Raw genomic sequence first — 14,146 nt, forward strand, 5'->3', positions numbered from 1 at the left:
ATTATTAATGTGGGGAAACGTGAGAACATAAGCAAATTTTCTGCAGAGAGAGAAGAGAGAGAGACCACAGGGGAAGGTGCCAGGGCAAGGAAGAAACTGGAAGGAGCAAATACCCTGCCGAGAAAGCTGAAGGGGATGGACCCCGAGCACGCTCAAGGGGTTAGTCACTCTCAGTCAGGAAGAGGGACAGCCCTTCCATGGACCTCTCTAGGCTGTGGGCTGGAAGGAAGTGGAAATAGGTGGGAGAGACGGGAGGATTGAAGGCGTTAAAGCACTGCGCGTCTGTGTGGAGTACAAGGCCGGCTACGGTTGGGATTGGCCAGAGTAGAACATGAGTGGCCAGAGGTGGAGCAGCTCCTGGTGGAGGCGACCCCCAGGTGTGGGCACAGGTGACTGATGCGGCTGAGAGGGAGAGGCCACCGAAATGGAGGAGGTCAGGCACTGAGGATGTGGGGACGGGAGGGCGGTCCTGTGGTGTGAGTGGAAGCCAGAGGGGAAGCTCTTGAAGAGTGAAGAGAGGGACCTGCGGGGGGGTGGGGGGAGCAACAGAAATGAGACAGGGGCTGCAGTGGGGCTGGGTTGGATATGTGAGCCTCATGGTAGCCAGGGCCCAAGAAACAGAAGTGACCTCAGGGACCCAGGAGAAAGCCCCCAGCCACCCTTATGGCCCCGGGAGTTGGAGAATGAGAAGCTCCACTAAGAAGACACAAGTAGGCCCTTGTGGGAAGCCAGTTCTGCCAAAAGGCAGGGGAAGGGAGCAGAGGGGGCAGAGGCTGAGGAGGCGGGTTGGGGACCATGGACCCAGGGCTCAAGGAAGGCTGAGTGGAGCTGGGCGGGCAGGGCAGTGGGAGCTGTTAGGTCTGGGAGGACTCACAGAGGGGACATGGCGTGGAGGAGGCAAAGGCTCCAGGTCCAAAGGTCTTGAGTTTGAGCATGTCCCATGCCAGGGTGGGGGCCTGGCTGCTGGCCCGGGTAGACGCAGACGCTTGGAGGGTTAGCTGATGCTCTTCAGGCTCCAAGGCTGAGGGAGAAGGCAGGGGCAGTGATCACATTCCCTGACTTAGGCCGGTGTATTCTCAAATCCAGCTGTGGTCGGTGGTGTTCTCTTGTTGCCTTTGATGCCTTCGTCTCTCTGCCTGGATAGAGCCTACTCACCCTAATGCACCCTCCTCCCTACAGGCCTTTCCTGATCATCCTTAGCCTCTGAGCTCTTACTACACTCATTGTTTTCTTATTTTAATCCTCAAATAACCTTGAATTTTTATTTTATAGTTACCCATCTATAGACTCACAAATATAATTGGTGAGTCTTTGCTGAGTACACACCCATCAAAAATTTATCATGGATAACTCTTTAAGATTTATTTATTAATTTTTTCTTAGAGAGAGAGAGCATGCATGGGGGTGGTATGCAGAGGGAGAGAGACAGTCTCAAGCAGGCTTCCTGCTGAGTGCAGAGCCCAGCAGGGCTTGATCTAACAACCCTGAGATCATGACCTGAGCTGAAATCAAGAGTCAGATGCCCAACCAACTGAGCCATCCAGGCACCCCAATAATTTTTATGTGGATGTTACTATATCAAGACCACTATTATAAAAGCATAAAATAGAAATGAAAAATCATGAGACAGAAATAGCTATAAATAGTAGTGATATATCCTGTCCACTGCCCTTGGGATGGTCCTAGGCCCCCACCAGGGTGCACACACTCCTCTTGAGATCATAGATCTGTATTAGGAGCTGGAGGGATAGGCTGGTATCTTATATTTCCTCCATGTCTCCTTTGTGAATAAGAATCATGTCATGTGCATAGCAGGTGCTTAGTAAATATTTGTGAAAGGGACAAATAAATCATCCAGGCATGTTTCGGAATAGAGACAGCATCACAGCGCGGCCAATGTCTTGGACTTTGGAATGAGATAGATGGCAGGTCACGTTCCAGCTCTGCTCCTCACTAGCCCTATCACCAGAGGCAGGTTCTTGGGCTCCCCGAATCTCAGTTTACTTCCCTGGGCAAGGGGCACAATGACCAGAGCTCCTCTACAGGCTGATGTGAGGATGGAGCATACAGCGCGGGGTCTGGGTTCACGATGAGGGGCCGCCACTGAGCAGCGGCATTCTCTGGCTGTTTGATGTGAGTGTTTGAAGCAGCTGAGCTCTCCTATGAGTGGGTACAGATGTGGATTCTGACAAAGGTCAGTGACTGGAACATTAACACCGGGAGCGCTTTGAAGCCACCCACATATGCTCTCATTGTGCAGACACAGTGAGGAGCAGTGACATCCCCCCCCAAGACCACAGGGTTGAAGCAGGGCTGGACCAGGAGCATCCCGTCTAGGCAAGGGATTGATGGAGATTTGGTTTCAATTCTGGAAATGGTGCTTATGGAAAACTGTTATGTGGCCAAGTGATTCTTCTTTTGTTTTTTTATAAAGCTTATTTACTTCATTCTAAAGTAATATTTTTCATTAAAATCAGAAAGATGTAGAAAAAAAACCAAGATTAAAAAAAAAAACCCTCACATTCCCACTATGGAAAGTTTATTAATGTTTTGTTATAATTTCTTTTAGTCTTGCCTGGTGTTGTCCAATCCTTGGTTTCCTGGATTTATCTAATATGGCAGCAACAGGAAATCCAGCTCCACAAAACTTAAACTATAAAGAGACTGTATTGGCCCACAGGACTGCAAAGTCCAGATGCAGAGGCCTGGTGGCAGAGCACAAAGGACATGGTTACAGGCCTCAGTCACCTCCGTCCCACATTCCCACTCCTTCTCCCTAGAATGTTCCAGGCCCCAACACTAAGGGAGGTTTTCCGCTGCTGGCAGTCTTGGGAGAGAGTGCGTTGTCCTGACTGAGGGACTGTCTAGCAGAGGGCCCAAGTGGCAAGGCCTGCTCCCATGCTCCCACCCTGGTGGGAGTCAGCGCAACAGTCCTCATCATCTGAGCGTGGGGATGGGTGGTACCCCAAAGGAATGTCAGGTGCTTCCTCCAGAAGTGGGACAGATTGTGGAGGGGGCCAACAGCAGAGGTCCGCTCCTTGGCCAACATGCTACTACAATAGCCACAGGGAGATTCTTGGGCCCAGAGCCCTTACAAGGATTAGCCCTGCACACCAGTGGGAAAGAGCTGTGGTCTCCCCATCCTCACATCCGAACCCTCCCTAGACGCCCCCCTCAGCCTCCTCTCCTGCTGGCTTCACAGGGGAGCACTGAACATTCTCTTCCCGAATCCCCAGCAATGTGCTCCCTCCCTGTGACCCATGACCAGGGAGGAGGCCTGACTTCCAGTGACCTCATCAGGTGACTCAGTGCACAGTGAACATGGCCCAGGGTGTGTTAGGGACCCCAGGCCCAGCTGAAGGGGCCCACAGAGCTTTACAGGCCCCGAAGTTTACAGCTGAGAAAGCAGTCGATGCTGCCCAAGGGAGCCAGGCTAGGGGCAGGGCCCAGGGCAAGGACAGAACAGCAGAGGAGGTCCTTATCAGAGCAATCACTGCCTACCGGCACCCTCAGCCCAAGCGCGGTTCAACTGCGAAATAAAGTACATGATAAGCACATAGTCCCCTCCAGTCCCTCCCGACTGAGATGTGGGGAGAGGCATGCTCTTCGGACAGTCGTCCCTGCTCTGTCTCCTGCGGGTGGCATCCTGCTATCTGCCCTTGTGTTTGTACTTGGTCCCTGCCCCGAAGGCTCACAATCCACTGATACAGGGTCAGTCCAAACAGTACAGGGAGGGTGTGTGCCTGGCAAGGCAGGACGCCCATTCCCTTTCCCCGAGTGAGAGAAACAGAGAGACAGAGGGCGTGCTGAGGTGCATAAGAGAAGGAAACAGGGAGCAGAGGCCTTTCCTGTAAGCGGGGAGGCTGCAGACTTGGACAAGTAAAAGAAAAGGAGAAGGAGGGCCGAGAAGCAAGACAGAGGGAAGAGGAGAAGACCCCTTCGGGAAGCAAGGGTGGGTCAGGTGGGAGCAGGAGCCCAGACCTAGACTCAGAACCAGGGAGAGGGCACAGGGTGGGACAGGTGGCCCCGCAGTGATGATCATAGTACTACCAGCCATGTGGGAAATGGAGAACATGGAAAAAGGTGCTCAGCACACTTCCCTCACGAGTGCTTCCATGGGCAGACCCTGCTGTGGGCGAGGTGAGGGAGAGGTGAGGAAGGAAGGGGCACCTCCAACCTGGAAATGCCAAGAAGGCTTTAAGGAGGCCTGTCCATGAGGGCCCGTGTGTGTGTGTGTGTGTGTGTGTGTGTGTGCGCGTGCACATGTGTGTGCGTGTGTTCACGCTACACCCACGACAGGGCCCAGGACTTGGGCTCCTGGGGAAGAGGAGTGGAAGCCAGGACTGGGACTGGGACTCCCAGACTTCCATGTGAATGTAGAGGGGAAGACAGGGAGGGCAGAGGACAGCAGGGCCTGGGAGGAGGCCTAATCCTGTAGTCCCCTCCTGGAGCCAGCATTAGGGGAGGATGGGGCTCTAGACAAGCTTACTTAGAGGGCTGGATTAAGTGTTACCTAGGCTCTACTGAACAGAGGTCTTTGGGAAAATGTCATTATGGAGACTGTAGGGCCTCCTAAGGAGAAAAGCAGGGAACAGCTGAGGAGGGAGCAGGGACCCATGAGGGAAGCACTGCTGAGTTAGGAGAAAACAACAGTAATAATGGTGATTGTTAGTGAGGGTGTGTGAGTCCAGTTCACTCCTCATACAGCTCTAAGTGGCAAGTGCCACCCAGAGAGATTAAGTGACTTGCCATAGGTCACACAGCTAGTAAGTTGACATAGCAGGGAGAGAACAAGAGGATAACCCCTCTTTGGACTGGGAAGTCCATACCTCAATTACACAGGGGAGGGATCCAGCACTCCCCAGGAAACTGTCCATGCATGCCTCTGCCCTACAGTCTTGGGGGCCGAGTTCCTTCTCCAGAACTAGGGGTAGGGAACCGGGTTTTGAATCAGAGTAGCCACATTCCATGGCATCCTTGGATAAGCCCTGAGTTGGCTCTCTGACGTCCAGGGCTTTGTCGGGGCTGTTGGGGATAAGGAAGACCCTGGTGTCCCCAGTGCCTAGATGGACTCTCCAGCTGGAGGACGCATGCCATTCCTCTGGGGTGCTGGTCTTCCTCTACAGGGGCTAAGAGGGATAGCACTGTGGAGGGAGAAGGGACCTAAGTGGTAGAGATGCAGCAGACTGATTTTGAATACCATAGAGAAAAATATCTAATTGTGTTCAAATTACGCTGCTTGCAATCAGTCCAAAGGCAAACCTTTTTTTGCAGAAAGTTATTCAAGTCATTATTTGTAAAAGACAAAATTTGGAGACACCCCAAACATTCAACACCAGTGCAGTGTTTAAATAACTCCTTGTTGCCATTCAGAGAGATGGTGATGAGCCCTTTGCAACACAGAACAATGCTTATGGTCAAAGACTATGAGATGGGGGTGCCTGGGTGGCTCAGTCGGTGAAGTGTCTGCCTTCGGCTCATGTCATGATCTCAGGGTCCTAGGATTGAGTCCCACATCAGGCTCCCTGCTCAGCAGAGAGTCTGCTTCTCCTTCTCCCTCCAACCCTCCTCCCTGCTTGTTATCTCTCTCTCTCCCTTTCTCTCTCTCTCTCAAAAAAAAAATTAAAAAATTAAAAAACAACAACAAAGACTAGGAGACAAATGGTACTGTGAGTTTTCTAAGTAAAAACATACTCGTTGGGAAGAATTAGAAAAAAACAAATTCATCAAAGCTTAAATAGTGGTATTGGAATGATGGGTGAGTGGAACAAATATTTTTTCTCTCCCAGTAGAGTTAAGACACAGTTAAATAATTTTTGAAAGAGTGTAATATAAAGATTAAAAAAGTTTTAAAACAAGCATCATGGCAGAGACAAGGCACTGGTTTTCTGTTTACTCAGTAGATTCAGATGACAGGATCCACTGGGTCCCAGGCTGCACAGGGCCAGGGATGATGTAGGTGGCCACTGACTGAGTGGTGTGTGAGCCCAGCAGGAGCGAGAGGCAAGGTGAAGTCTGAGCTGTCCAGCAGGGGCTGGTTATCACACAGGCGCGGTGACGAGCCAGCACAGGATAACAGGCCGTGATAAGCATCCCTCCGCGTGACCTGAACTGAGGTGTGCGGGGTGCAGAGGCTGGGGCCAGGCTGGGCGCCTCACCCACGTGGAATGGACATGGGAGGGATGCAGGGTGAGGCCTATTTAGGTTTCTCCTTTTCCTGCCCCTGCTGTGCTTCCTGCCAAAGCAGAGAGTAACCTCCACTGAGTGAGACTCAGAGAGAGGAGCACAGCCAGGCTCTGAAAGGAAATCTCACCGCTGCGTGCCCCAGCCTGTGCCAAGTATTGCCGTACCCCAGGGGATATGCTGAGAAGCTGGGGTCCCAGGAGGTGGGACCCTCTGGTATCATAGCACCCTTCCCTCTTGTCACAGCATTTTCTCGGGGAAAGGGAGGGCACAGTCGGCCTCGGATCCTGCGAGGGAAGTGTGGGGCTGTAGGAGTGCAGGGTGGGCCCTACGTCACCGTGGAAGAGAGAATGGCATGCTAGGTGCTGCAGGAGTGGGATGTGTGCAGTAGAGAGGAGTGGGATGGAGCGGGGTCTTGGAGCTGGATCTAGGAGGGCCCCAGCGGCCCCAGGCTGTGCTCGGACCTCATTTAAGGACAGCACTCCAGGCCAGCGGTGCTGGCAGCGGAGGGTCAGAGGGGCAAGGATGGGCAAGGCACCAACGTGGGCTTCGGACCCCCTAAAGGGCCATCCTATGAGGGGCTGGGGGTTCTGACTGGGCATGCCTGCACGCTGTGACTCAGTCTCTGTGAGCAACAACCTCCAGGAGCTGGGACTTTGCACTGGGCTGCCAGTGTCTGGATCCTGGCTCTGCCACTTAGGAGCTATGTGTCCCGAAGCAAGTTATTTCACCTCTCTGTGCCTCAGGTTCTCCAAATAAAAAGTGACACTAATAACAATAACCCCTCTCATTGGGTTGTTTTGAGGATTAAATGAATCAACATTGTATTGGTGCCAGGTACAGACTGTCAACACTGCCATGTGTGTTAAATAAAAACATAAACTAGGGGCCAAGGTGGCCCACAGGGGAGCAGGCAGCCCCATGAGGGGCAGTGACAGAGTGGCAGAGCAGTTGGCTGCAGGTGTGTCCCCCACCTATCATGGGTGAGGTGCAGTCACTGGGGGACCTCCTCTTCCATGCCTGTGTGTGCACAAGGAGCCAGGTGGCCAGAGTTAATTCATGATCACGCTTGAGGCTTCAGATTGTCAGGAGACCCTCATCAGCGGCTGCAGGAGGAGGAGGCATGGCCCGTGGACTGATAAACATACCTAGGGAACCATGCCAGTCACCAGGGAGGACAAGGTGGACAACAAGAAGTCTGGGGGTGAGGGGTGGGCAGAAGGGATGGCCCCGGGCAGTAGGGGTCTGACAGAGAAGGCTTGGAAGCCTCAGGACAATGAGGGAGGTCTTTCCTAGTCACTGGGTCTCTTTGGAATTCAGTTAAGCTCAATTCCATTTAATAAACATTTTTAAGCAACAGGCTGTGCTGGGCCAAATGAGGGACAGAAGCTCCCAAGGAGCTCACAGCCGAATTAGAAAAAGAGACATAGGGCACGCTTATTGCCATCAGCACTGCCAAGCACCACAGCAACGGCACCAAGACTGCACTACACACTTTAGAAGAGCCCCTGGAGATACACATTAATATCGCCATCTTAAAGAGGAGGCACTGGGGAACTGGGAGGTTAAGCAGACCATCTAAGGTAACTCAGCCGAAGAGAAGGGTGGTCGGCATCTATGTCTGACTGTAAGGTCTGCGCCCTTAGCCACCGCATGTATTGTCTCTACTGTCACCTGTGATAGTAAAGGCAGAGACACATTGTATGTGCTAGGGAGGAGCCCTGAGCCTTATTTTATTCACCTGTAAAGTGGAGATAGTGACATCTAATTTCCTGAGAGACAAGGGATCGTGGATGTGACAGGTCTGCACCACTGCAAGGCATGTTGCTACTCCTGCTACAGAGACCAGAACAGGTAGGAACAGGAGCTGCTCTTGAAGGGTAGAAGCCAAGCACTACGTGGCAGGCAGCGCAGGCAGGGGGAGCAGAATGAACAAAAGCCCGGAGGTGTGAACATGCAACTGGTCCAGCATAAGAACTGAGAAAGCAGGAGACTCAGGCATAGGGGAGGGCCCAAAGCTCTTCCCTCTCTTTCTTCCCTCTGTAACCCTGGAAAAGCTGTGATAGCTCCTTTCCAATTCTTCCCTAACACACATAATCTAACCTCTGCACATATTACCCACTGGAAACACTCTTGCCAAGGTCCTCAATGCCAGCCTGTTGCCAGCCCATTGGCCATTCTTGGGTCTTATCTTCCCTCCTCCACAACCTGGATGTGTTCCTGACCTTCTCTTTGAAACACCACTTCTCAGCTGGTGTACTTTCCTGTACCCTGGGCTCTCCCCTCTGTCCCTTTTGCTGGCTCCATCCCCTGTGCCACCCCAGAATGTTGCTGTAGTCAGTGACGGAGCTACTTCTTGTCAACACATTCTCACCGGGAGACTCATCTGTTCCTGAGGCTTACCTACCGCCTCCATGTGGGATGTCCAAGACCCAGTCTCTCACCCAGCACCCACCCTGAGCTCTAGACCCACATACCTCCCTGCTGGTCATCTAGACCTGCATGTACTCCAGGCAGTCTGAACTCAAAATGAGCCCAGAGGGGTTCCCTGCATCCCCCTAATAGCTGCTGCTCTTTCTGGGTTCTCTCTGCCAGGATTTGGCATCACTAATGCAAGTCAGATCCTGGGAGTTGTCCCTAACATTCCCTCACTAACACCTGGGTGCCATCTTCTGTCAATGTCTCTCGCATCTTTCTCTCCCCCACACAACATCCCCACTGCTGCAGACCACACCTTCATTGTAGCTCCTGGGGTTCCAGGAGGACAGCACTCCTACCCAGCTGCCAGAGAGGTCTCTGTGAAATGCAAATCTGTCCAGGGCACCCCCTGTCCAGAAGCCTTCAGTGGCTCCCCATTGTGTTGGGGATAAGGCCCACACTTCATAGCATGCCACTTGATGTTCCAGCCTCTGTATCACACATTCCCACTGTCCCTGGGTCTCCAGACAGACTGAAACCAGGAAGCAGATAGATTTATCTTCCTTCACCCTAATCATCCCAATCCTTCTAATCCCAAGGCCTTGGCTTGAGGCTCCCTTCCTCCAGGAAGTCTTCCTGCTGTCCCAGAATGAGTTAGGGTCCCTCTTCTGTGCCCCCATAGCAGCTGTGCATGACAGAGAGCTATGCTCTTTCTACAACACATTAATGCTTTCTCTTCTTGCTCCCCACCTGAGACCATGGAGTCTTTGAAGTCAGAGACTATCCTTGTGCTTTATTTTTCTATGGCGCTAAGAAAGATTTGCTGAAATAAAAGGATTTGGGAAGGATCTTGGAAACAGACCCTGGGGGTGCTTTTAGGAAATAGGTTACTCTTTGTGCAGACACTGAAAGTTAAATACACAATATCCTTTCTCCCCTTTTCCCTAACAGAACCCCAATTTTGTTCAGGAGGTAGCAATAACGTAAACTACATTTCCTAGTCTCCTTTGCAGAGGGTAGCCGTGTGGCCTAGTCTTGGCCAACAAGACTTAAGGAAAAGTAGCTAAGCATGCATTGGAGAGATTTGCTTCCCTGGTGTGAGCACAACCCCCTCCTGTTTCCTGTCTTCCACTTCCTTCTTGGAATTAAGAGAAGAGGCCGGAGGTGGAGCAGCTATCTTGTGACAATGAGCTAGCCACACTCTAAGGAATCCTTTGGGGCCTAGGTCATGACCCCTGGACTACTTACTAGCAGGCTTCTTACTATGAGACAAATAAATCTCACTGAAGCCACTTTGGTTAGGTCTCCATTACATTTAGCTAACTACACCTCAGAAGAGCAGATAAAAGCAGATAACCATTGGTGAGCATTTCTGAATAGGCTTTCCTTTGGAGATGATGCTGGTCCTGACAGCATTCAGAGAGCAAGGTTAACGGAGTAGGATAAAATGAGGGTTGGAAAAGCTGACTCTCCCTGGGTTTCTATAAGAAGACCATGACAAGGCTGCACTCAGGGTTTGAGGAAGAAGCTCCAGGCATCGCAGCCCCTATGTGCCTGTGACCGGGGCCTTCTCTGCTTTGAATGAAATGAAATGCTCTCTTCTTTCTCTTCTCATTGTGCAGTGAGGCTGCTGGAATAGATCACTTTTTAAAGGGCATAGCGTTCCAAGTCTGGGCTTTGGAGTCAGGCAGAGCTGGGTTTGGGTTCTAGCTCCATCACTTACTAGCTGTGTGTCTTTCAGTCATTTTTTTTTAGTTGACCTCTCTAGGATCCTCATCTATAAACTCCAAATTGTAATAGTACCTATAACTGTTGGACTAATGCTGGAGTTCTGTGGAATCACGCATTAGGCACCCAACAGAATGCCTGGCACAGTACACCATGGGTACTGCAGCGTGCATTGAACGCTCTGGGTGGCAGCTGTCCTTGTGTTTGGAGTTGCCCACCTGTTCTGGGCCTGAGGATGCTTCAGGGCTCTGGAAAACCTCTCTAGATGCCCTTTACTCTGTGGGTGAGTGATGTGGCCAGAGGCTGCCCACTGTCCAATGGCTTTGCTTCCAGCACTGCATGCTCTTGTGTCCAGGGTTCTAGGACCGCAGGTGGATACGGGAAGCCCACAGACAGAGGACAGCCCAGACCAGGCCCAGAAAGGCATTGTCCCGTGGGTCTTTGTCTTATCCAAAGTTTCCTGGGTATTGAAGGTGGACTTGTGCTTTTCCTGGCAGTAGAGTGGGCTTGCACAGGACTGTAGGAATTCGGGAGCTGGAAAAATACCTCCAGAATGGGATTCCTTACTGCAGCTGCTTTTGGCATAACTTTCTTCTCCTTCTCTTGAAAAGCCTCACCTTCTTTCTCTTCTCTGCAGTAGGAATCCTAGTGGAAAAAATCTTGGGGGGAAAAAAATAAAGCCGCTGTTCTATTCCAGCCCTGAGAAGGAGGTCAGTGGGGTGCGTCCCTTATGTCCACGGGGGGCCCACTCTCTTGGCCGCAGTACTTCAGGCCAGACCCAGCTTTGCTGACACTTGACAGCGCCTGCAGTTTACCTTGGCTCAGGTCCAGAGAGTTCGGGCCCTGCCCGGGGCGGCCCCCTCTCCAGCGCAAAGAGCAGTTTAAATATAAATCAGTCCTCGACACAAACAGCCTCAGCGAGTCTCAGAGCCATCACCGGAACTGAGAGCCCAGGTTTTCGGCGAGTGCAAACAAGCAGAGACCCGCTCCGTAAATCTCCCCGAGTGCGTCGGGAGGGGCGCCGCGGCACCCTTCTCCTCTTGAAAATTCGGCTCCCCGTCAGGCCCCCTGGCTCCCGGTGGCCCCTCCAGCACCTCTCGGTTCTCCTCCTGCCTCCGAAGCCCCGCCAACCTCTTCTCCGGTCCCCTCCAGTCGCCCGCCTGTCGGTCCCCGCTGCGCCCCCGCCCCGCCAGTCCTCCAGGCGCCCCCACCCTCCTGCCGGCTCCTGCCAGGCCAGCCGCTACCTCCCCTCCCCGGGGCCCGCCGCCCCCCGCCGCCCAGCAGGCGGGACCTTCCCCCGGGCGGTCAAGCCTCGCGGGTCCCAGCCGCGCTCCGGGAGCAGAGACGACCCCGGGCGGGGAGCGAGGTCACGCGCGGTCGGCCGCCGCGTCACACCTGTCTGAGGGGGCGGCCGCAGCGGGGGCGGGGGCGGGGGCTCGCAGCGCCTTCGACCGCCGAGGAGAAGAGGGAGGAGGGAGAGCGCGTTTCATCATCGGCGACGGCGGCGGCCACTTATAAAACTTCTGGGCGCGCACTCGCTCGCGCAGTCTCCGCGCTGCGAACCTCCTGCGGCGGCCGCGGCCGCTCTCACCAGCCACCAGCGCTGCCGCCCCAGCCCGAGGCACCCGGCCCCCTCCCGCCTCGCCGCCCGCCCGGGCCCTGCCGCCGCCGCGCCGCTGCTGCCGTCCCGCCCCGCCGGGGCCGCCACTATGGGGCTCTGGCCCGAGCCCGACGCACGCCAGGGCAGCGACGCCCCTTCGGGCCGAGCCGGCCGCTGTCCCCGCTCGGTCTTCAGCAACATTAAGGTGAGCGCAGAACCCGCGACCGTCGGGGCCGAGCGGCGCCGGGCGCACCTTCAGCTGGCCCCGGCGTCGGTGCTGCGGAGCCCGAGGGGGGCGCCGAGGCGCCGGGGCTTCCCCTCAGCCGCAGGTGCGGCGCTCAGAGACGCACGCCCGGGGGCCCGGTGGGCGGGCGAGGGGTGCTGGGGACAGGAGATCTCGTGCCGGGCGGGTGTGTACCTGTGTGCGCGCGTCTGTGCGCGCTCTCACGCCGTCGTCAGGGTAAGCAACGGGGCAATGACCGTACCTGCCTATTGGTTCAACGCTTCTCAGATGGTCATTGTCCTGCCCTTTGACTGAAAAGGAACGTCTCGCGGGGACTTTCTCGGTCTCCTTCGGGCAGTTAACTTCAGGAAGGGGTGGGCTTGAAAGTGCCGGGAGAGGACAGGCTGTGGTTCCTCGGAGATGGAGGTCAGAGCCTAAGTCATCCTGGGGTGGGTGGCAGAAGGGATGTTCCCGTTCCCCAAAAGCAGCAGTGCCTGGGCTGTGCTACCGCTCTTCGCTGCAGCCTGCGAAGTTCAGAATTCCCCCCGGGGTTGGCAACCAACACGGCGCGCTTCCTGGTCTGGAAATGGCCCCAGGAAAGCCGCGGGCCCTCACAGTATGCTCAGTAACATCGGAGCAGGTGCCTCTCTCCTGGCAAGTTATTGGGAGTGGGTGAGGATGGGGTGTAGGTGGCCGGATGGTGAGGACACTTTCTTCCCCAGGGGTTTGGGGAATGCTTACCACTTCCTCACACATCCAGGGGGACCTGGTATCGTTGAATCCACACTCAGGCTCTTTTGCTGGCTCTGCCTGGGCAGAAACAGATGAGACATGCACCTCCTGAGAGGGCAGAGCTGCTGTGGTGAGGACTGCAGAGCCCACATGAAGGCTCCTCGAGGGTAGTGGGGGATGGGGGAAATGGTGCAGAGAGGTTGTTTCCAACAATCATACAGTCAGACAGGGCTAGGTAAAGCCTCCAGTGGTGCAATTAAAGGGAGGGTGGGGAAGAGATGTCTCTGTGGACTGATTATGTGAGTGTTCAACAGAAAGGGATCTGGAGGTCACAGTGAATCCCACCTATATACTTACTCATATTGTTAGCAGCGGAGCTGGGATCCCCACTCCTGCTTCGGCTCTGTCCCCACACCACAATAAGGAAAGGCTGAGTTGATTCCATGGTTGGATGTAAATAAGACACAGAAATTTTGAGATAGTTTCAGATAATCCTCAAATTGGCTCACCTTTGGCCAGACCTGGATGAGAATACTGTGTGTGGTTTTGGTCCCACCATTCAAAAGAGTCTTGGAGAAGTTTCAGCAGAGAACTGTAGAAAATTTGGTGTTTCTAAATTAGGGATTGGGAGGAAACTGGGAGCAACAGCTGGGTGGTCCAAAAAGAAAGAGGCCCAGGAGATAGTCAGGGTGGGGGCACCTCTCCCTATTTCACCAACAAGGCAAGAGGGGTAGCTTGTCCGAGAAGAGTTTTCTTTTTTTTCTTTCTTTTTTTTTTATTTTTATTTTTTTAAAAGATTTTATTTATTTATTTGACAGAGATAGGAACAGCCAGCGAGAGAGGGAACACAAGCAGGGGGAGTGGGAGAGGAAGAAGCAGGCTCATAGTGGAGGAGCCTGATGTGGGGCTCGATCCCATAACGCTGGGATCACGCCCTGAGCCGAAGGCAGACGCTAACCGCTGTGCCACCCAGGCACCCCTCTATTTTTTTAATAATATTTTTTTATTATATTATGTTAGTCACCATACAGTACACCCCTAGTTTTTGATGTAAAGTTCCATTATTCATTACTTGCATATAATACCCAGTGCACCATGCAATACGTGCCCTGAGGGTCACCCCCAATGAGATTGAGCCATTTAGACCTGCCCTGAGTCCCTAAAATGAGTTTATAGCAGCAGTTTCTTTGAAGATCTATAAAAATGAGATAATGTATTATATGTTGATGATTTAACCACATGTGCCTTAGGCCTGGACCCAA

At 53.5% G+C, this 14,146-nt stretch overlaps 1 protein-coding gene across 1 annotated transcript in view; it reads left to right on the top strand.

Annotated features, from left to right (window-relative positions):
- The first annotated feature begins 12,006 nt into the window (after positions 1–12,006).
- The window catches only part of SLCO2A1 (solute carrier organic anion transporter family member 2A1), a 79,579-nt gene continuing 77,439 nt past the window's right edge, over positions 12,007–14,146 (top strand). The window contains exon 1 of the mRNA XM_026497059.4: positions 12,007–12,134. Coding sequence (XP_026352844.1) covers positions 12,039–12,134 — 96 coding nt within the window. The 5' untranslated portion in view covers positions 12,007–12,038. The remainder of the gene's footprint in view (positions 12,135–14,146) is intronic.

The sequence above is a fragment of the Ursus arctos genome, unplaced genomic scaffold, assembly GCF_023065955.2.
Source record: "Ursus arctos isolate Adak ecotype North America unplaced genomic scaffold, UrsArc2.0 scaffold_20, whole genome shotgun sequence".
NCBI lineage: Eukaryota > Metazoa > Chordata > Mammalia > Carnivora > Ursidae > Ursus > Ursus arctos.